A 22,023-nucleotide genomic window follows, 5' to 3' on the forward strand; every position below is an offset into this window, starting at 1 on the left:
ACAGTGGAAAAGCGAACGTGTGTGTACGAATGTATTTCTACGATTTACAATATACGTAGAACAAACAGAATTATTATTCGTAATAAATACGCGTAGATATAATTATTATACCAATTAGCGTATTTATTTTATACGCATTAATTATTTATTATTAAAAGAGAAATAAAAGAAGAGAAAGAAAACGAAATAAAAGAGTAATAAAAATCGAGTAGTATTTAAAAGCTTTCTTACGATAGAAAGAAAACCTTTCAAGAACGTCGGTTCCTGATCTCAAATATAAAAAACATTAAGCACGGTTGCTCACACCCCCGTGTCAGGGTGTTTAACTCCCCGACTGCTTTGACAACTTAAGCAGGCCCTTAAACCTCGCTCAAGCCAGACGTAATTTATAAGCGAGCGAAGGGTAATTCCAGCGGGGATCGTCAAACTGCCATGTGGCAAACCCACACCCCCGTCAAGGGGGAAGTCAGGGATTACACGGTGATAAATAAATATGTACTTTTATGCAACGAAAGGCAACGTTTATGTGGGGGCGTAATCACGCGCGAGTCACCACACAACCTTCGCGACGTCTTCTCGTTCCCTTTTCGGGTTCCCTTACGGATTGTTTTTTTTTCTCCCTTTCGAACTCTCACCCTTCGTATTCTCATATAAGGAAAAAAAACCACACACACATGCACAATCGGTAAATTCCAATAGAAATATATAAACCCTCGTAATATTATATTCCATCGATTTAATCAAAATTTGTCGATCGTTAACCGATTATTTATATGATTATATTATATTATACATATCACTGGGTATATCAAACAAACCTTGTCGTTCATATTTATTTCATCACGTCGTTATATCTTAATCATATTAATGTAATATCATTGAATTTTTCCTACAATTTCAATATTTCATATTAATTTGTTTGTTTTTTTTTCATTATTGTATCATCTAATTGGAGGAAAAATATTCATTACCGGTTTTGACATATCCTTTATACATTTATATATATGGTGTCTTTTAATTGATTGTACAAACGAACAGAATATATGAAAATGTAAAATCAAATTTATTCGTATAAAGTTTTTATTTTTTTTTCAAATATGTTTGCAAAATTTTCAAGTACGGGACACCATGTAAACGAGAGTGTCTTGAAGAAAAATTTGTTTAAATAATTTCATCATATAAGTATTATTTCACATCTTTCAAACAACCATTTTATTTTGTATAAAATTGATATAGTACTTACCCCGTTTCCATATATTTCCAAAATTTCATCAGTCGTGACAAAACGTGCCTTGTGAAATAATGACAAATTTATTAATTAGGATTTTGTTTGTTTGTTTTTTTTTTTCATCGCGTTTCCTTTTTATTACAAGTAATGAGACGTTATCATCGTTACATCGTTATGCATCGATCGAGTTTTACGTACACTTTTACAATGAACAGTATCACAACACGAAGTATAAAGAATTGAAGCACGGCTGAACATACGTCGGTTTCATATATTTTTTTTTTTTTTTTAAATCTTTACATCATCGAAGTTTAACTACTATGTATATCTATTTTTTTTTTGGACATTCGTAGCGAGGTATGTTTAAAGTACTTTACGTGTAATATGTGAGTCGTGCTTCTGTTGGAAGCCTCGTGAATCTTCCCTCGGTTTTTTTTTCCTTTCGTGTCTTTTGTTAGACGAATAAAAAAAAAAAAGATTTAATTTAGATGAAAAAAAAAAAAAAGATAAATTGAAGAAAATAATTAGAATAAAAATACTTATGAACATAAAGCGAGAAGACAAAAGTTCAGATCTCACTGTGTCTTCTTTCATACTTTTTTTTATCCTTACCGTAGGAGACAACAATATACGTGATATTAATGTGCGTATATGTTTTATGGGTGTCTGCCTGTATGAGGTGTATGATGCGTGAATGATCTCTTCGTAAATGATAATCCCATTCGACAAATCGAACCTATGATTCGATAAACATTTTCTATAATAAATAAATACACGTATTTTTATACACTCATATTGTGACAATCACAATAACACTTCTTCTTCTAGATTTCTTCTTATTGTATGTTTCACATTCACACATTTTTTTTCTTCTTTTTAGATGCCGTTTCTCTTTAGTAATTTCAATACAAGCAACGTGTTGCCTGCCCATCATTTCTTTCTTATTAAGAATTCTCATCGAATTCTTATCCCCTTTTCTTTTAGGCCATTTCCTTCTTCCTTTCTTACTTTTGTTTCCATAATTATAGTTGTGTTGGATAGTTTTGATTTATCTAACGTTTTAAACGTTCGATGTTTATGGGTTCTCTTAGTTCTTGTACATATCGCAAAGCACTTTCTCCATCGGCGTATTACCAATGGTTCTGTGAAAATATATTAATTCTACTCTTGCTGCAGGTACGGCTCTGAGTAACGGTAGAAGCAACAACAACCTCCCAAAACGTGCCGGACTACCTGGTTGTTGGGCTCTCGCGTGTTGTCCTAACATCACCTGTGCTTGGTCTTGAAGATTTTCAATTTGACTAGAATCCTTCAATCCGCGTGTTTCTACAAGAAATAGAAAGAGAAAAAAAACAAATACTAACAAAAACTCATTTGGAAAACTTAACATTCGAACTGTTGCAACGTTGTTTTTTTTTTAAAGGTGATACGACTAGTAATATCTGACAAACATTATATTAAATGTTACCTGGTCGAAAAAGTACGATGGCCTTCATGCAAGCAAATTCCGCAGGATCTACCATAACAGCCTTGTACCTTTGCAAAGTATCATGAAGGTGTCTGACATCGGCAGCAACTTGGCTAGGTTTACCGGTGCTGTTTTGCAGATGAAGACCCGAATGTGGATGCTGATGGGGTGAAAGTGTTAACGCTGTCAATTCTGGTGCACTGAAGAGTGGTGATGATTCGAGAGGTAGACACCACTGTACTGCATTTAGTAGAAACAGCTCTGACCAGGCCTCCTCCAATAGAATCACCTGAACGAATCGCGTGATTGCACGTGTTGACAAAAATATAACTCCACTTTGTTTATTCCATTTTGAATCTTTTTTAAAACTCTTTTATCATGGCTGTATTAATAGGCCTGTTTGTACCTGATCTCTGAAGGGTAAACTAGCGAATGAAGGAAGATTCTTCGCCCATTTAACAGCCATGAAGAGTAATCTCGCACTCGTCTCGTAGACAGTCTCGGCACTGGCAGGTGAATAAAGGGATGGTATGACTGGTGGAAGTTGAGTGCAACCACTTCTCTGTGGTGTCAATGGTTCCTCGTTCGTCACGTCTATACTGTCCTCTGACGCGTTACCTGTTATCCCATTTCATTTTCAACATTTCTTAAATAATTTATATTAGGTTGAATGAGAAAAGTTCGTGTGTTGTTTGTTAAACTCACGAATTTTTGTTTCACCTTAATATCTATCGATCTATCATTTTATAAGAATACTTGTGTTTTGAGATAACAATTATAAAAGTTTTGATCGTGTGTTATGAAAGGCTTACCATCTTCGGTTTCTTGTCTGGGAGGAGTAGCCGTGGTAGTTGAATTCGTCGTGGGTGCGATCGAGGGTAACGGTAAGGGTGCCGTGTATCTTGCCATTGCTAAAGACACCGGTGGCCTAAACAGAAAAAAACCGTACACAAATTTATTTTTGTCATTCGTTGTTGCTATTGGTTGTTGATAAGGAATGTTTCTTTTCTTCGCGTTTTCACGTAACTCGATTCGCTTTAAAAGTAGGAAGAAATTGTTTAAATGTAAATAGAAGAAAACAATCTCGACAGTTTCACGTTGGTAAAAGAAAAAAAAATCAATTATGACGAATTTTGTTTGCGTACTGTGTGATGATGGTGGTGGACCAACACCATCCGTCAGATCTTCCCCATCATCATAATCGTCATCATTATTTCGTTTACGTCGATCATCTCGCGGTGGTTGGTGAATTCTTCAAACTTGAGAAAAGCACTGAATTCGCGAGCTTTTCTTTTTTTTCTTCTTTTTTCTTTCGTTTCTTTCTTTTTCTATTTCCCTTTGGCCTTATATTTAATTACGAACGATATATTATATATTATGTTTTTTTTCTTCCTCTCATTTTATTTATTTTATTTGAAAACACGTTAATGCGTTCAGATTCTTCGCTGGACTAACTTCGAAGCTTATGATACGGATGACGTTGTTGCCCGTCGGATCGGTTAAAGGGTGGTGTACGGTTCAAGTCGTTTCGATAATTCAAAACCGAGGTTAGTGCAATTATTTCTTTCATTTAAACACCATTTTTTATTCCAATATTATTATTGCGACAATATTATCATTTTATATTGCACGATAATATACGATAGAATTATTATGTTTCACTTTTATTTCGTGTAATTATTATTTTGTTATTCGTTAGATTAATCTTTTTACATATAAATCATTATAAATATTGTAAACTTAATAATTTTGATAATTTATAAATAATATTTATTTAATACGCGTTGACAGAAAACTTAACCCTATGATTTCTCATTAAAAAATCATTAATTAAACAAACGCGAGATAGAAGCATTGATAATGAATATTAAACGAATAATAAATATATATTATAAATTTGTAGAAAACGACGATTGTACTCGTGTCGTTGAAATAGTCTATTAGAAAAAAAAAAAATGGTCGAAATGAGTGAAACATTATTGGCATCATCGCCACGATCAACAAAAGGAGAAACTGCATTACGTCGTAAACGTAAAAAAAATGATCAATCGTCAACTACCGTTGCAACTAAAAATGATACTACGATACCAACTGGAAAAAATTTCACTGCATGTTACATGGAACTTTGTAAGAGGTATCACCTGAGACCATTACCGATTATCTGCGTGACTTTACCCTACAGCTTGGATTTTACAACCGATCGCATTAAAATGGAAGATTGGAGACCGATACTTAATTCTTTGTCGCTAGATCGTAGCTTAAGGTTTTTATCATTTTCCTTTAATGAACAAAAACAAACACACTTTGTCCAATAATTGAATCGAACGAATATCCCATTTTCTTTTGGGGAATTTTTAGATCGATCAGCATACGTAGTCGATATCAATATCGTAAACCATCGGAAAGTGGTGGTGGGAGGATAAGTTTGGAAGAAAAAATCGTACAAAAAAAGGTCCTGGCGTATTAACCCAATGTATTTTGGAATGGTTATCCCATAGTATCGGACAATGCGTTAGAAATTCGTACAGTTTGACTCATCTGGAGCTAGAGGGTATACCCTTTCCGACGGACTGTTTGGCTGTATTGTGCGTCGGTTTGGCTGGCACGGAAACCCTAGAACATCTTTCCTTTCAGCGTTGTTACATCGGTGATGCTGGCTGTGAACTGGTCTGTCGTGCAATAACCGACGTACGGACGATCAGATCGTTGAATTTGAGCGATTGCGATCTTACGTCCAGGTTAGACAAGACTTGAGACCATCATCTATCTCATCCGCGTAGGTCGATTCAATTGATTACGTTAGTTTATAAATATATCTACATATACATGTAATATCTTCCTTTTTTTGTTTCTTTGTTTTTATAAATATCGTTTAGGATTTTTAATTGTTTTAATCATCGGGTTTACAATTTCATTATTCACGTGTTTATGTTTTTCTCCCACGTATTGATCGAATGATGATATATTATGTATTAATTCGAATTAAAATTCAACGTAAGATGCGGCACGGTTCTAGCCAGTACATTATCAAGACAAGAATTATTGTTATACCATGAAACATGGAAACAATCTTTGAGATATCGTCAACCAAATATCGAAGCTATGCCCGGTCTACGACGATTGACATTAAGCGATAATCCTCGATTGGGTGATTCCGTTGTATTAAAGATGATCGATGTTATCAGAGATAGTTTATGGTTGAAAGCACTCGATCTACGGCATTGTGGTTTAACCGATCAAATAGGCAACGATTTACTTGAACTTTTGGAACAAAATTCTTCTTTGACCGTACTCGATGTACGACAGAATCCAAATATGAATGATAATTTGATAGAAATGATTTTACAACGATTGGATGGTAAAGAACATGGAGAGTATGGTTGGTTGAATTCTTCTCGTAGGGATTGCAAATTATCTTCGATGAATTTTTTAAAGAAAAAACTTAACAAAAGTAATAAAGAAAATGAAATTAATGGTGCGTACGAGAAGAAACAAAATCGTAGATGTGAAAATAATTTGGTCGTTAACAAAACCAAGGTATTAACGCAATCGATGAAAACACGTAAAGATAATTCACAAGTTACGGAATTGAATAAAGTTCAAGCAACACGATTTGTCGTTAAACCTTCATTGCATTTGGATCTTCAATCGCGAATAAAACCAACGAATGTTGAAACGACGACGAATTCTTTGGTCATGAGCGAATCCAACGTTAGATTTTCTTCGAGAAATAAATTCGATACTTCGACGAGAATAGATTTGGAAAAGAAAAACGAGGATAGAGAACAGATCATTAAAATGACGAAAGAACTTATGTTAGCTAGAGCAACTCACGATTATTTATTAGAGAAAAGCAAACGTCAAGATCTTTTAGTGGCACAGGAAAAAGCAAAACGCGAAATTGCCGAGACCAAATTGAGAGGCATGAGTACGGATTTGGCTGATTTGGAAAATATTTTGAGAGAAAAGGATCGAGAAACTGATGGTTTTCTATTGGTCAGTCAACGTTCGTTGAACGATATTTGCGTGTCGTTTGATAGATTGGTCGAATTGTTGGAAAGTTTAACCAGAAATTCGAGATTAGATAGGAAAAATTTGGAAGAAAATCTTGCAATTGGGAAAGATGTTAAACGTCGTATTGATTCTATCGTTAGAAAAACTAAATCTGAGAATTTAGGACGTGGATATGTCGTTGATATCGAGGACGATGAACAGGAAATAGAAGAAACGATCCAGGATGATAATGAAATTATCGTTGAATCTTCTAGGTTTGTTTAAAAATTTTTTTTTCTATGAAAAATGAAAACCCATACACACTTATAATCGTGAATTTCATTTTAAACAGATTTGATAAGAAAAAACTCGTGAAATCCGAGGGAGACGTAAGAAGGAAACAAAAGCAACAACCTTTATCACCTGTACGAGTTGAAACAAATATCGGTGATAATCCTGACGTGATGGTGGGTCAATCATTGAAAGGTTTGATACATAATAATCGTTTGGATGCTGGTGATAAACGTAACATGTCTTCCGTGGAAAGAGCAAAAGATATATTTTTTCGTTTCGTTAATGGTGAAGCTGAAGGAAATTTTTCGATCGGTTGAAAATCGAAATAAAAAAAAAACAATTTATATACAAATATTTATATAGTAAACTATATAAGATGAAGAAGAAGAAGAAGAAGAATAATAAGAAGAAGAAACAAAGAAACTTAAGATTAAGTGATCGTTTGTATTAGCACACGTTTTTTTTACTTAAAAGCTTTCTGTGAGATTGTACATGAAATATAGATAATCGTTTATGGATTTTTCCAACTTAAGGTAAACTCTCATTTACGTTTATTCTTATTTTAAAGAAAAGAAGAAAAGAGAAGAGAGGAGAGAGAGAGAGAGAGAAAACATGCTAGCTACGATCGAGAACATCGTCGTCGTCGTTGTCGTTGTCGTTTATCGCTTTTAACGTTCACCCCTTGGCACTCTATGGATTTTCCATTACTTCCGGCCTGGGTCGTCGGTTACTTGAAAAACGTTACCTATGCACGGGCTAACGGTCAAAGGTAATTTTTCATGATAGATCACGCTCGGCGTGGCGTGTCGCGAGCGATCTTGTTCGTCAACGTGAATGGTGAAAGGTAAGTCGTTGCGCAGCACAAGATCAAACGTTCCAGCAACGTCGTCCGGTGTTGTGCCTCCTCTTTCTCTCTCACCATTCTTCTCTCTCTTTCTCTCTCTCTCTCTCTCTCTCATTCGATGTATCGTCGATTATCGATCACCTTCTCGGTGTCCTCGCTTTTACGCGTTCTCTTCTTGAAGCCTTTAAACGAGAGAAGGAAGAAGAAGACCTCGTTTGCGTCACGTTAATAAACGGTTAAATGTTGTGTGTTAACAAGCTTTCCCATATATCATATATGTGTGTGGGTGTGTGTATGTATGTATGCGTGTTCCTCGAGAAATCGTATAGAAACGGTAAAGATTAGAAATAGATGATTATATGTGGTTTAAAAAAAAAATAAAAAGATTTCTTACCCGAATACACCAACGGCAACTGCTGCTTCACGTAATGCTCGTTCTTGGTCCATTTCAACGAGTGCTTCCGGTCTGATGGTTGCCGTGTTTCTAGGCTGTCTTTCATTCTGTACGGCTGAAATTACAAAGAAATATTATTTCCCTCTTATTCTGTTTTATTTTGTCAATACAGACACGACGTTGATTTTGAAACACGGTGGGTGGGTGGATGGCGAATTTCGTTGAGTGGTAATTGAAATATTACGATGATTTCGCTTCGATGGTTCTCAGCAGATTAATCAGGGAACAAACGCGTTCCGCCTTCTACGACCAACCCCCATCTCTCTCTCTCTCTCTCTCTCTCTCTCTATCTATCTCTCTCTCTCTCTCATCCCTCACTTCTATCTCTCGTTCGCGTCTCGTCAAATTCACGTAACTCACGGTTATGTCATGCGAACATCGTGCGTTTGACAAGCACGAGGAGTTTAACGGACGCGCAGAAATCAGACCGAGTTATTGTTTGCCTGGGTTATATTCGCTGTTAGGTAACTCCCATTCTACGGAACCAACCAACGATGCTAGGAATTCTCATCGACGATCGGATCGATTCGTGCAACACATTTTCCATCATATCTCGATATTATTCTAAAAAGAAACTTATTATTCTCATCTTCTATTTCTATTATATTCTATCTTTTTGTTTCTGTTTTTCCTTTCTTTCTATTTTTTTTTTTTTTTTTTTTTTATTAACAGCTAGATCATATTTAGATACCTCTGTAATAAGGGAATGTAGATGTAATGCGTTTGAAATTAGATAACTTTATTAAGATATTTTATCTATTTTGATCATCGCATCTATTGGACTATTGATTATTATTATTTTTTCTTCTCCCCCAACCGCGATTACACAAATAATCGATTATAACTTGTGATATTAACTAAATAATATTAATATCTAAATATAATGGAAAATCGATGAATTGAATTAATTAAAATCCTTCTTTTTCGATGATACTAAATTTATTATCATATTTTATCATGTTAGAAAATATAATTTATATATTATACAAAAATAATATGTGTGTGTGTGAATTTATTTGTACGCGAATTGTAAGTTACAGCATAACGGGTTTATAGAAGGGTTAATAATACTTCACGAATATTATATATGTATATATATTATTATCGTATTTATCGAATCGTTATTAATAATTACGTAATTGTTTATAATTTAATACGTTGACGATGTGAACATTGTGTTTTCTTTTTATTTTTTTTTTTGTATTCCACTTAATCGGTTGGGAACATATTTACTTTTACCTTTTTACAATCTGTTAATATTATCTTCTAACAACGAAATGCATCAAACCTTTAAACTTTGCAAAACGAAGAAAAAAAAAACAAAAGGTTGTTTGATCGGTTTGACGAAACTCATTAGCGTGAAACCCATTTCCAACATGGTCATTCGCAAAATTTATTCGAGAAAATGAAAAAATGTCTGAGGTAAAGAAATGAACAAACAAGTGGTAGTGTTCTCTCACAGAAGAACGAATCCCCGATGATGACACGCGACACCTCGTGCTGTGCCAAATTACTTGGCTTCGCGTACTTTTAAACGTCGCTTCGTTTTCGCGAATATATTCAAATGAGCGGGCTTTGATCTTCGTGGCCATCCGATCGTCACGAAAACGATGTGTCATCCATCCCTTTGGTTGGTACAAGAAAAAAAAACGAGATAAAAGATATAAAGTGCCGAAAGGATCGAACAGGACACGCTGCTGTTAGTGTAAAAATTTAACGAGCACGGACGAACTATGGAAGGGCTAGTAGAGCCCTACAATGATTTCCTTTCGTCAAAACTTCGTAAAAAAAATGAAGAGAATTCAACTGACTGACCGAACGAAGAATCCCTGAAAAATAGAAAAAAAAAAAAACAAAAACAAAAGGGATGCACAGAGTTGAAATGCGAAGGAAGAAAAGGTTTGGTTAAAAAAAAAAAAATAAAAAAAATGAGAGAAAAAAGAAATGAGAGTATTTCTCATGAAACATGCAGCATTAAGCTTTAATGGAGCCACGATAAGGGCACTCAGTGGCGCGTAACGCTCGAGTAGAAGCATTTTTCTCTAGGTTGAGGAGGAATGAGTGGTGAGTGAAGAACGGTGGGGAAAGGTAGGACAGAGGAAGAGCATCCTTTTTAACCGTGGCACACGGTTGTTGTGCAGTAATTTCGTAATAATAAAAAAGCGTGTCGGCTCGCTTTACTTTCGTCGCGTTGTTGGTTGCCTGCCTGCCTGCCTGCTGAGCGGTTTAATAGGGTCCCTCTTGTCTCTCACTGAGCCTTTTCCTCGTCGTCCTTCATTCTCTCATTCCCATTCCCTTTTTTTTCTCTCTCTCTCTCTCTCTCTCTCTCTCTCAGTTGCGTGTGACTCTCATCTTTTTTCTCTCAACCACGTTATACTCCACCTCCATTCGAAAAGATAAACGCTGCTCGACGCCCTTTACCCTTAGGCATTTCTTTCTCTCCTTTTTCTTTTTTTTCGTGTGTTTCTCTTCACTTCCATGTAGGATAGAAGTATAATAATTGCAAATGGATGGGAATCGTAGCGGGTGGCTGCCTGCCTGCCTGCCTGGTTGGACTGGGTTGGGCTGGGTTGAGTTTGACTGTAGGACGAAAATCGAAGGATTCAGATTTCCGCGTGCACATCGCACGAACTAACACACACCGCGCTTTTGCTTTTGCCTTGCATACGTTTATTTCCTCCAATTAACCCTTCGGGCCGTTCGAGAGCCACGCGACCATCGTTAACGACCATAGTGTTTACCGATGGCTACAGGAGACTTGCTTTCTATGTTCTATCTCTGCTAGAGTAGTAGTGGTTGTTATCCTGGTAGTTGTGGTTAACCGCAAGGAATCTGGATTGCTTTCTCAACTAAACGGTGTATAATCCTTTTGCTTTAGATTTCAACGAGACACCGGTGTTCATTCTATTCGTGTCATTCTTATAATGAAACCTTTCGTGAATTTATTATGAATTTTAGAATCTCACTGATGTGCACGATTTTTATGATACGAGATAGAAAAGAATTTGTTGTTTATCTTATGAATGATAATAATTGATTTTTTTAAATAATAAAAAATTCTTAACCTTCGAATTATTTAGATAAGATAAAAATTGTATATACTGGTATCAAGTGTGTACGATGTTATACCAGATCTAAAAGATTAACCTGCTCGTGAATTCCAATCGTTTGTGTCACGTCTTCGTTTTATAGGAAACGACGAGATTTCGACGTATAAGACAAACTTGTGCGTCTCGATTCTATCCAATTTTATCTTACGACGAGGACAACGACGCCGATGCCGATGCCGATGCCGACGACGACGTCAAGTTCGGCAATAAGAAAGTTAGCGGTAACAGCGAAACGAGGTTGCACGTTGACTAGGGGGAAAAAGAAGGAAAAAAACTATAGAAAAGATGGAAGGAGGAGAAGTTTGGGGATGGGGGTTGGAAGTTATGGGGGAGAAAAAAAGAAGAAAAAGAGGAAAGAGAGAAAGAGAAGCAGGTGCTGCTGTGTCTCGTCGAGAGGCATTAAGAGTTGAATCGAACGATTCTAGAACCACCCCTTCCTCCCTCCCCTTATGTCCCTTCCAACTGCTTTTCCTCTCATTCCATCGTTCTATTCTCATCTTTTACTATCCTAACAGGAGTTTCCTGTTGGTGGTGGTGTATCTTTCTCTTTCTATCTCGCGAAACGCGTTCTTCTCTTCGTTCTCATCCAGTTATTTATGTCGCGAACATAAAAGGGCCCTCTTCTCCTCCTCCATCGTGAATTTCCTGATCGCGATACACAGGGGACGTCTACTACTCTGATTGATTCGAGAACGGATTATCCAAAGGTATCGTCGTTTCGGTTAACTCCCATATCGAACCGATCGACTTTCTATCTTTCTAACACGACTTATTTCCAAATGAAATCTATTTAGATTAAATACGAATAAAATATTATCGATATTATTAAATTTAATGGATTATTTTTTTGTTATTTCAACTAACCGTCTTTGTTCATTCCCATCTGCATACATTTTTTCAAACGACACGCTTGGCATTGATTCCTGTGCGCCTTGTCCACGACGCATCTTCCTGTTCCAGCCTGACATCTATGACAGATAAACAAATACATTTTCAAATTGTTACTTGGTTCTTTTTTTTTTACGAAAGAAAATTTTGGAGCGTTACTATTTAGAGAGAGAGAAAGAGAGAGAGAGAGAGCAAGACGATAAACTACGAGGGCCTATGTTCGTCGAAAATCCAGGCTGCGCACTCACGGGAGGATGGCGTTAAATTCGATTACTTTCATTGTTGAGCTAACCCGGTTATCCCTTGGAGCGTAGTAACGTAAAGAGCCGACGACCACCCCGGGGGTCACGTACCTTCTTCTTATCCCTCTTAATCTCGTCCAATCCCGCGGTGGCGTGCTCGCTAGTAGTACACTTCCTTCTTCGCGAACTATCCTCTATCCTCTTTTCTTTCTCCAAGAAAAGGGACAAACGTCGTCTTTCCTTTATTCTTTCATTTTTCTCAATCGCAACGAAAAAGAAGAAGAAAAAAACGGAAACGTCCAATCGAGTTTATTATCGAATCCTGATCATCTATCTGAATATTACGATTCTAACACGAAGACAAGACGAGGATGGATAATTTGCCCTCGTTTTACTCGAAAGAAAAAAAAAAGAAAAGAAAAGAGGAAGAAAGTTCAAAAGGATATCAGAGCAGAGTAAAATGAGGGTTGGGTGGTGAGGGTATCCTTGCTTGATCAATTTATCCGTAGTTGTTAGGACGATTTTAAGTGACGTCAGTCAGAAGGAAATGAGAATCGGGCTAAAAGGAAAGAGGAACGGAAAAGGAGTATGAGGAGTATGAAGAGGAGGAGGAGGAGGAGGAGGAGAAGGGAGTTTGAGAGATATCCGGTTGGTCGGTTGGTCGGTCGACCAAACCATCCTGACCCGAGGCAGCGGTTGGAACGCGACAAGAAGAACGGATCCAAAGCTAGAAGGGTGGCTGCGTGCCGTGCCAGCGGGTGGCGTCGCACAAATTGATTTGCGTTCACACCCCGTCGGAGCTTCGAACACACGCGCGAACTCTCTCATACATCCTCGCGAGAGGACACACTTGGTAGTCGTAGTAGTAGTAGTAGTAGTAGTAGTTGTTACTGGGTACAGTAGCACACGATGGGGGACACCCAAGAGAGAGATGAAGATAGAAAACGGACTCCTCTTCCTATCCATTCACCCTTCAGAACCACATCACGCATTTATTTACCCGACTCTTCTTCAACGGCTACCCTATATCTTTCTTTCTTTCTCTCGTATACTTCTTCGATCGAGCGGAATCTCTCTTTTGCACGTACTACTACAGTCATTCTTTTTCTCTTCCTAAAAGAGAAAGAGACAGACAGAGACAAAATCATCATCAACCCTGACGAATAGCTTAGAAATTTATTTTATTTTTTTTTTCTTCTTCGAGTGAGAGATACGTCACGTAATACAGGGTGGTTTGTGCTGTTTTAACTCGTTAAAAGATTTCGAATATCTTATCGAGATATCTAGGATACCGATTTAATTTTATTCGACAATTGATAGGATCGGCCCGGTCAACCTAGTGTCGAGCTTTACGGTTAATCCGTCGATCCGGTGGCTGCCGCGACGTCGGGACGCATCTGTCGCAACTCTAACTATCTTTCTCTTTCTCTCTTATTTTCTCTTCTATCTTTCTATCTTTCTCATTCTCGTACTCTTACCGGAGCTAGGGTGAGGCCTGGCACTTTTCCCCCTTACCGGAGTAATTGGTTATCTGTGCGAAGGCTCTTCGGTCTTTACCGCGTTACGACCATCTGACAGGAACGGATACTGGGAGAATAAAAAAAAAAAAGAAAAAGGTGAACGGCGTTACGATGACCTCAAAAAGGATCGATTAAAACGTACTTGTTCAAGAAGAAGCAGAAGAAGAACAACGAGGGATCGACGACCGGCTTCTGTCTCTCTCTTTCTTTCTCTCTCTCTCTCTCTCTCTCTCTCTCTCATCATAACCTTCTATCGAACTCGTCAAAAGACCGGCCGGCTTCGATATATTGTTGTTTTATTGAAACAGGTGTTATAAAGTTATTCAAACGTAATTGTTTTCCTTATGACCGTTTAAAAAAGAACACGGTTTTATTTCCGTGTGTGTATGTTTCGATGATCGAAATGTTTGCTTTACGATTCGATCGGTGCTGCGATAAATAATTATTTATTCAGTGGTATTTCGGCTAAAACACTTGGCAAAGGTTATGATCGTCTGACAATGGATCGAATTCTTCTTTTTCTTATCGCGATTGAACGTTCTGACATATGTTTCTTTTTCTTTCAAAACCACGTGTACATATTATCATGAATTCGCAATATTTTCATCGATAATGAGTCTTCCGATTTGAATAGTGGGGAGGAGGGTAGGGGGAAGAAATCTCTTTAAATCAATTCTATATTTATTTGTATTATGATCAATTGGTCTGGTACATCTGTATAAAGCCATTGCTTAATGTGAAAGACAAAGAAGACGAAAACACTGACGAGGGGAAGCAGAAGAAGAAGAAGAAGAGAGAAGGAGAGAGTTAATAGTTTATATATCGAGTATCCTTGGCCAGGATATGACACTACTCACTCCTGGTTAAACTGAAGGACGAGGAAAACGAGTCGGGGTTATGGGTGGGGCTGGGGGTGAAGTAACAGTGGATGTAGGGTACCGGCGTAAAGAGGATCGTGAACGGTAGCAAGACACACACAGCACCGATTCTGAGTTGAGAGGGATTCGATGGAGATGGATAGCCGTTCCCAAGGGATGCTAATAGTTCCTCGAACGGTCCGCGGAGCTTTGGAACCTGGCTTGATCGCGCGCGTATACACACGGGTTTGCTACGATAGGATAGGATAGGATAGAATAGGATAGGATAGGCCCTCATGTTGGTCGAGCTCAATGGAACATTATGCCGTTCTGCATTGTTGCCCGGTATTACGATGAGCCCACTCGACTCGAGGCCACATGGCGCCAACCGACGACTATAACCGACTTCCACTTTACCGCTTGATCCTAATACTCAAAATGATATCTTCTCTTCTCTTCCCTTCTCTTCTATGTATTATGTTTTCATTTTATACGTGATACAATGTTTCTTTTTAAGTAAAATATAAACTCGAGAAGAGAATGTTTATGTATATGCATCTTTTTTTTTAGGAATTCGATCAAATGAAACGTGTTGTTATAACATTTTGTTTGAAATAAATCTTTTGTCGAAATTAAGATCAATATTAGGGTGAACAAAAAAACCTTTCAATCTAATTAATAATATAAGTTTGAAGATTATTATACAACTAAATAATAAACTAACCTGTATATCAGTTTACGTCTGACGCTTCTTTTGAAGAATCCACTGCAACCATTGCACGCTAAGATCCCATAATGTTTACCAGAACTGGTATCACCACAGACAACGCATATGAGACCAAGACTTCTTGGTGTCTTGCTACTATGTTGCGATTGTTGTTGCTGTTGTTGTTGCTGTTGTTGTTGTTGTTGTTGCTGTTGTTGCTGCTGTTGTTGTTGTTGTTGATGTTGTTGTTGAACTTGACTTAAAAGATGTGGATGTCCGTTACCGAGTGCGGTAAGATACGGTGATCTCGCTAAAGGAAAATCCGTCGGCATTCCTCTGCAAAGTGGCACAGGACATTCTTGTACTGGTCTCGAGGCGTAAGGATCGTGACTGGATGTAGATCCTGTCGCTCCTAATGGACTATACCGTTCCGGTAATCCAGGAGATATCACACTACTCTCACCTGAATCTGTTAAACAAAACGATATATACAGGTTAGGTTAGATTAATAATAAATCATATCAATCTTGTTTCGTTTAAATGATATTTTAACATTTGTTTTTCATATCAAGAAGAAATATTTTTCTCAAATGTATATTTATTTATTTTACTTTCGATATATATTCAGACTTTGTACAATTGTCTTAACGAATACGATGATGATGATGATGATGATGATGATGATGATGAAAAAGAAGAAGAGAAAAGAAAATAGGAAGGAAATGTTGACGCAGCATGTTGTCGGTCTTTTAATTGTATTCAAAGATATAAATAAAAATTTGATTTGTTTTTTCTACTTCTTCTTCTTCTTATTCTTATCGCAATCGTTTCTTTTCACGAATAACATTTAATCACGCGATTAAAGAGCAAGAAAAGAATAAAAATATATACTCTTATCGTTTTAAATATAAATTATGTCTTGAAAGATAATTTTTTCTTTCTATATATAATATTTTTTGTTGACATCAAATCAATTAATAATCGTAGACCACGAGACGAAAGGATTTACGCTAAGGGATGAGATGACTTTTCTCCCTGTTGGTTCAAATCTTTGAACGAGATTTCGTTCGATTTGATCGATCCTCTCATACCGTACCACCATAGTATCAAACTAATCCTAGAAATCTCTTTCGCATGTTCCGATATCAAAGCAACCAACCCCCTTACCCCTAAAACTGTGCAAGAACGTGCCCTGACCTCCTCCCCTTATACTTCTAACCTCATCCCAACATACTTCTACCCCCTTTCTATAGCTTTTATGGATGCTCTCCATCCTTGATTGATTCTCACACGAAACACAGGGTTCGTAAACAGGAAGATAGGATATATAAATATAATAATTGCATTTTATTCAAGTTTAATACGATAACGTTATGAATCGGCACGTAGAATTTACGTTCTACTTGTTTTGATGATTCCGATATGCAGATCCCATCTGATACCAATATTATTACATATTTTATTGAACGTTTACAAGGATCTTATAAAAATTCGATTAAAGTCTATCTATCTATCTAAAAAAAAATAATTATAAAAATTAAATTAAATGAATATTTTCTTTTTTACCGAAGCTTTTTTCCACCCTCTTCCCCGTTCTTCAATCTTCCCCTTTAACAAATTATTATACGGAGTATATAAATTTGTTATTTCTCGTATAAAAGTCGTCTATATGATTAAAAAGAATTATACGAAGTTATTTAAAATCGTTTTCTCTAAGGTTGGTTTTTAGAATAACGAGTGGAGGAAGGGTCACCCCCTTTTTGTTTCCAAAGTTATTACGATGAAATATTATGATCGGGAATTAAAGTCCTCGAAAAAATTACAGAACATAGAAGAGAATCTTCTCTCTTTTTTCCTATCAAAGAAGAAGAAGAAGAAGAAGAAAAAGAAGAAGAAGAAGAAGAAGTCAGTCAGTGTTTCTTCTTTTTCTTTTCCTTTGGGAGATGACACCGTTTTTCGTCTTCGATTCCCCTTTTTAAGGATTACCTTCAGGGATCGTAGAGGCAAACAGTATTTACATCGAGAAATGAGTTTTGAAAAAGCTCAGAAAGTAAAGAGATTTATTTGCCATAAATATTTATACCATTTATCTTTTTTACTTTCTTTCTTTCTTTTTTTTTTTTCTTATGACGAAAAATAAAGAAGTTTTTCTTATATAAGGAAAAGAAAAAATATAAAATATAAACTTATCATATTCAAAATATATTAAATATGAATATCTAATTAATAAAGAAATTGTAAAAGAATAAAAAACATGTATATATAATATAAAACGATGAAGGTAGATAATAGTTCAAACGAAATACGATTTTTCACACCGGTCTATTAGTCACAGGGGGATGAAAAGGGTGTGAGGAGTCTATCGTAGAAATCGTATTTGTCGAATCGAAAGCTCGTTTGGATTGCTCGTTAAATGCCATGGGGGTTGGAAAGAGAGAGGGAGAGAGATAGAGAGAAAAAAGAAGAATAAAATTACCACTCACCCATTTCCCATACAACATTCCCCATTGGCTATACTCATTTACGAATGAGTTACATATTTATACCTACATATACTATGTTAACCAAATGAAAAAAAAAGGTACCACATTAATCTCGGAAAAAATGGTAACTAGAACCGATAAAAAAAAAGGTTCGAACCCGAAGGGTACCTTCCATCCTTTCTAATACACCTTTTGCCTCTTATTTTGCCTCGAAGTTACCCTTTCGAAGCATCCTTCGACGATTTTAACCATGAAAAATATTCTCTCAGTTTCTGAGAGTTAGCAAAAGCATCGAAGCGTCCCTCGAAATACACACAGACCGGGTACCCGTTTGCCGATCACCCTTGTCCCCCCTATTCCTCTTCGTCCTCGTCCTCTTCGTGTTCACCCCGTTCCCCCCTGTTATCCCCCTATCGTTGGAAGTATCCAACGATGATCCCGTAATACGAGGGACGCAGGTGGCGCCTCGCCATCCGCCAGCATTGATATGCTAATGAAATTTGACGCCCCTGCTGTCGCCTATCTTTCTCTCTCTCATTCTCTACACACACACACACACCCACACACACACATATATATATATATATATATATATGCATCTAGTTCTCTATGTATTAGTACTACCTATTCGTGCATCTCTCTCTCTCTCTCTCTCTCTCTCTCTCTCTCTCTCTTTCTATTTCTCCCAATCACCTTCATCGTAGATTTCAATTCTGAAGCTTGGAGTCGTCGAGAGGAAGACACTTTCTTCTTTCTCGTTTAACCCCGCACGTTCGAGACGAGGTTCTGCATCGTGTCGTGCATTCCGCCAGGCCATAACGAAATTTCATTACTCTAATGGCCTAACGATGTTCCCCGTATTCTATTGTATATACAGACACACACACATATACATATATATTGATAGATATTGGTAAACGCGTATAGAGAGAGGGAGACAAGTTTGGTTGTGTGAAAAACCGATTCGTATATTAGCGTATTCGATGCGTGTACCAATACGTATATATATATACATACGCATTGGATTTAACTGATAACGACATTATGAGAGCTTTCGAAAGCATCGAATCAAAGGAATAATCGTGATACTCTTCTCTATATAGTCCTGAATGTTACGTGTGACAGCAGACGAACGTGATCGCTCGCAGATTGATTTTATCCAAACACATATGAGGAAGTATAATATAGTGTGTGTGTATGTGTGTGTATGTCTGTCCGTACTATCTTTACTCTCTCACATCGATTGATTGGAGTGTGATCTATTTGACAGGAATTCGATTATAATATAAACATTTTTATCGTTCTCTAAAAGTTATTTCCAATAGATCTGTGTTCAACCTGAACTGGACTACTATGGGGTAACACGATTTTCTTTCTTTTTCTCTTTTTCTTCTCGTTTAATTAATTAAACAAGATCGTGACGCGTGCTTAGAGAAAAAGAGATAGGAGTTATTTTTTTTTTTTTAATTTGATTAGCCCACCGTTGATGTAAAAAATTTAGTTAGGTAGTTTTGTAGCCCATTTCGTGTCTCGACGTCTACAGGAGAAAATTTCGTTTCTAGTAAATTTTCCTCTCTTTTCTCTCTGTCAAAAAAGAATAGAAAAAGTAACAGACTCACCGTGACGGATACTGAGTGGACTTGCAGGACTTCGAGGATGTTCCGAACCCGTTTCGTTTTGCGATTGCTGTTGCTGATGTTGCAAATCTCCCGAAGTACCAACGGTCGTTGCTCCGTTCATGATGTTTTCTCGATGATCATCGAATCTCACCAACGGAACTTCACCTAAAAATTTAATCAATCGAACAAATAATGATAATGATTGTCGAACAAAAATATAATTATTCTTGATTTCGCAACGATCACGTATTTACGGCGAATAGTCACGGTACAATGTTAAATCGAACTATTAGTGTTATTTCCTGTGTGATATATTTTAATAACAATTTCGTATAGTTATTTAATATTACATTAACAATGTCAACCTTCTAAATTATTCCTGATTAAAGATCGTTCCATTAATTTATTTCGCGAATCTATTTTGCATTTATTGTCGAGTGTGTATTTTTGAACCACAATATGCATAACGATATTCACTTATTTGCTTTCGAATAAATATTATCACTTAGCAATAAATAAAAGGAAACGCTTTCTTTCGATAAATAATTGTTAAATAAATAATGTAATAAATAAGTACTTACCAAGTTCCGGCTCACCAAGAAAATCTCTGATCCTTTCCGTGATTCTTCCGTATTTCTTACCGCTTTATAATATTAACAATAAACAAAATAACACTCGTCGTCGTAACACGCTACCTTTCTTTTTTTTTTTTAACTACAATATTATATTTTAATTACGATGCACGAACGAACAAACAAACGAACGAAGAGAAGTGAATCAATCAATTTCACCGAACGTTCAATAAGTTCTGAAGCAAAGTTCGCGAGCGATTGCAAGTGAAATGGAAGAAGAATAAGAATAAGAATGGCATATAAGGAGTAGTAAGTGGTGGAGGAAGAAGTAGAAGTTAAGAGAGGGAGGACAGCAAAGAATGATAAGAATAGAAAGAAAAAGAGAGACAGAGAGAGTAATAGATTAGGAAAAAGTAGGCTAATGAGGAAGAAAACAAGCAAACCTCGAGAACTAAGAAGAGAAGTTTTCTCTCTCGTTGAGTAGCGCAAAACGAGAGAGAATCCTCGCGAATATCTTGTGTCTCGTCGTGTTCCTAGTCGTCGACTCGTTGCCGTTCGTCGTGTTCCTCGTCGTCGAGGTAGAAGAACATCGATATCGTGCTGCTGCCAGTAGTAGTAGTAGTATTAGTAGTAGTAGTAGTAGTAGTAGTAGGTAGTGTAGTAGTCTACTAGTATATTCGTCGTCGTTCTCTCACTCGGTTTCCATACTTTGAACGCGTGGGTGCGAGCGAGTAAGTGAGATAGAAATGATAAGAGAAAAAGAGTAAGAGAAGATACATAAAGAGAGAGAGAGAGTGTAAGAGAGAAGTAGAGAGGTAGAAAGAGAAGTAAGAGTGGGCTCTAGCGGTGATTGGTCGACCGACACTTTTGAAGGCGGGATCAGGAGGCAACGGCGGAGAAAACGACAAAAACAAGGAAGGCCAGGATTTAACCTATAGCCAGCACGTTTGACGCGCGACACGAGCCTCCTCCTGCAAGTATCCAACTGGGTAGGACGCGTGCGCACCACCACCTACAACCTGCCACAATGTTAGTAGTAGTAGTAGTAGTAGTAGTACAATGTGTAGAGGATCCTAGCTCATTCATCCTTCTCCCCTCTCCGCCCTTTCCCTCGCCATCTCGGCCTCCTACGTACAATTGTTGATCGTTGGCTACACTCTGCTCTCCTCAATCCCTTCTTCCTCCCTCTTTCTCCCGTAAGTTCGCTCCCTTCCACGGGAAACCGCTTCTATCCGATAGGTCCCTTTCGTCCTGCCTCTTTGACGGCCCAAGGTGGGGGATCGCCAATTCGAATATCGGAGTAAAGAGAGAGAGAGGGCTTCTGTTGGTTGGTTCGATCGAAAGACGAGATCGACGGGCAACGATCGGAGCAGCGACCGTCAAACTCCGATGCTTTCTACTACTACTATTACTGCTACACCACCACCACAACCATCACCATCACCACCACCGTCAACTACTACTACCACTATTTACTATCAGTATTTCTACTACTACTATTACTACTAATTCTACCTCTTGATTCTCTTCCTCTCTTTGATACTATTCAATAATATTTTTTCTTTCTATTCAAATAAACTCGAGGTTAACTATTTCAGATAAACTGTAATAATTTATAAATACATATATATAATATTATATAATAATGATTAAATTATTTCATGGACAATTATTATTATTATTATTATTATTATTATTATTATTATTATTATTATTATTATTATTATTATTTAAAAATCATAGCT

General features: G+C 37.0%; 3 protein-coding genes across 4 annotated transcripts in view; 2 read left to right on the plus strand and 1 right to left on the minus strand.

Moving 5' to 3' along the window:
• LOC107069032 (formylglycine-generating enzyme) overlaps positions 1-22,023 on the plus strand; it is a 29,036-nt gene that overhangs the window by 6,838 nt on the left and 175 nt on the right. The window lies entirely within an intron of this gene.
• On the minus strand, positions 1,325-21,854 carry LOC107069029 (photoreceptor-specific nuclear receptor). Of its 2 annotated transcripts, XM_089169782.1 has the most exons (10): positions 20,722-21,854; positions 20,288-20,349; positions 19,707-19,871; positions 15,623-16,073; positions 12,256-12,359; positions 8,222-8,336; positions 3,509-3,624; positions 3,103-3,314; positions 2,697-2,985; positions 1,325-2,554 (listed from the first exon to the last, which is right to left on the minus strand). In XM_089169782.1, the coding sequence occupies exons 3-10, from the start codon at positions 19,825-19,827 to the stop codon at positions 2,316-2,318; spliced, it is 1,647 nt and encodes a 548-aa protein (XP_089025908.1). In that variant the 5' UTR covers positions 19,828-19,871; positions 20,288-20,349; positions 20,722-21,854; the 3' UTR covers positions 1,325-2,315. The 2 variants fall into 2 exon arrangements, with proteins under 2 accessions (XP_089025908.1, XP_015181429.1); XM_015325943.2 differs by having other exon boundaries at positions 20,288-21,853.
• Positions 3,632-7,411, plus strand: LOC107069034 (uncharacterized). Its single transcript, XM_089169787.1, is given in 5 exon segments — positions 3,632-4,959; positions 5,055-5,131; positions 5,134-5,434; positions 5,696-6,964; positions 7,042-7,411. Coding segments are annotated over 5 exon segments (2,214 nt in total). The 5' UTR covers positions 3,632-4,651; the 3' UTR covers positions 7,301-7,411.

This window comes from Polistes dominula, unplaced genomic scaffold (assembly GCF_049000335.1).
Source record: "Polistes dominula isolate Pdom_NZ unplaced genomic scaffold, Pdom_raw_medaka contig_49, whole genome shotgun sequence".
NCBI classification, from domain to species: domain Eukaryota; kingdom Metazoa; phylum Arthropoda; class Insecta; order Hymenoptera; family Vespidae; genus Polistes; species Polistes dominula.

Bases quoted from the DNA above. Each gene is read 5' to 3' on its own strand.
- LOC107069029 (XM_089169782.1), bottom strand. From the start codon at position 19,827: ATGAACGGAGCAACGACCGTTGGTACTTCGGGAGATTTGCAACATCAG. The intron at 16,074-19,706 runs GTGAGTCTGTTA...TTTGTTTAACAG, and splicing joins TCCACTCAGTATCCGTCACG to ATTCAGGTGAGAGTAGTGTG. The intron at 12,360-15,622 runs GTTAGTTTATTA...TATCTGTCATAG, and splicing joins AGACGTAAACTGATATACAG to ATGTCAGGCTGGAACAGGAA.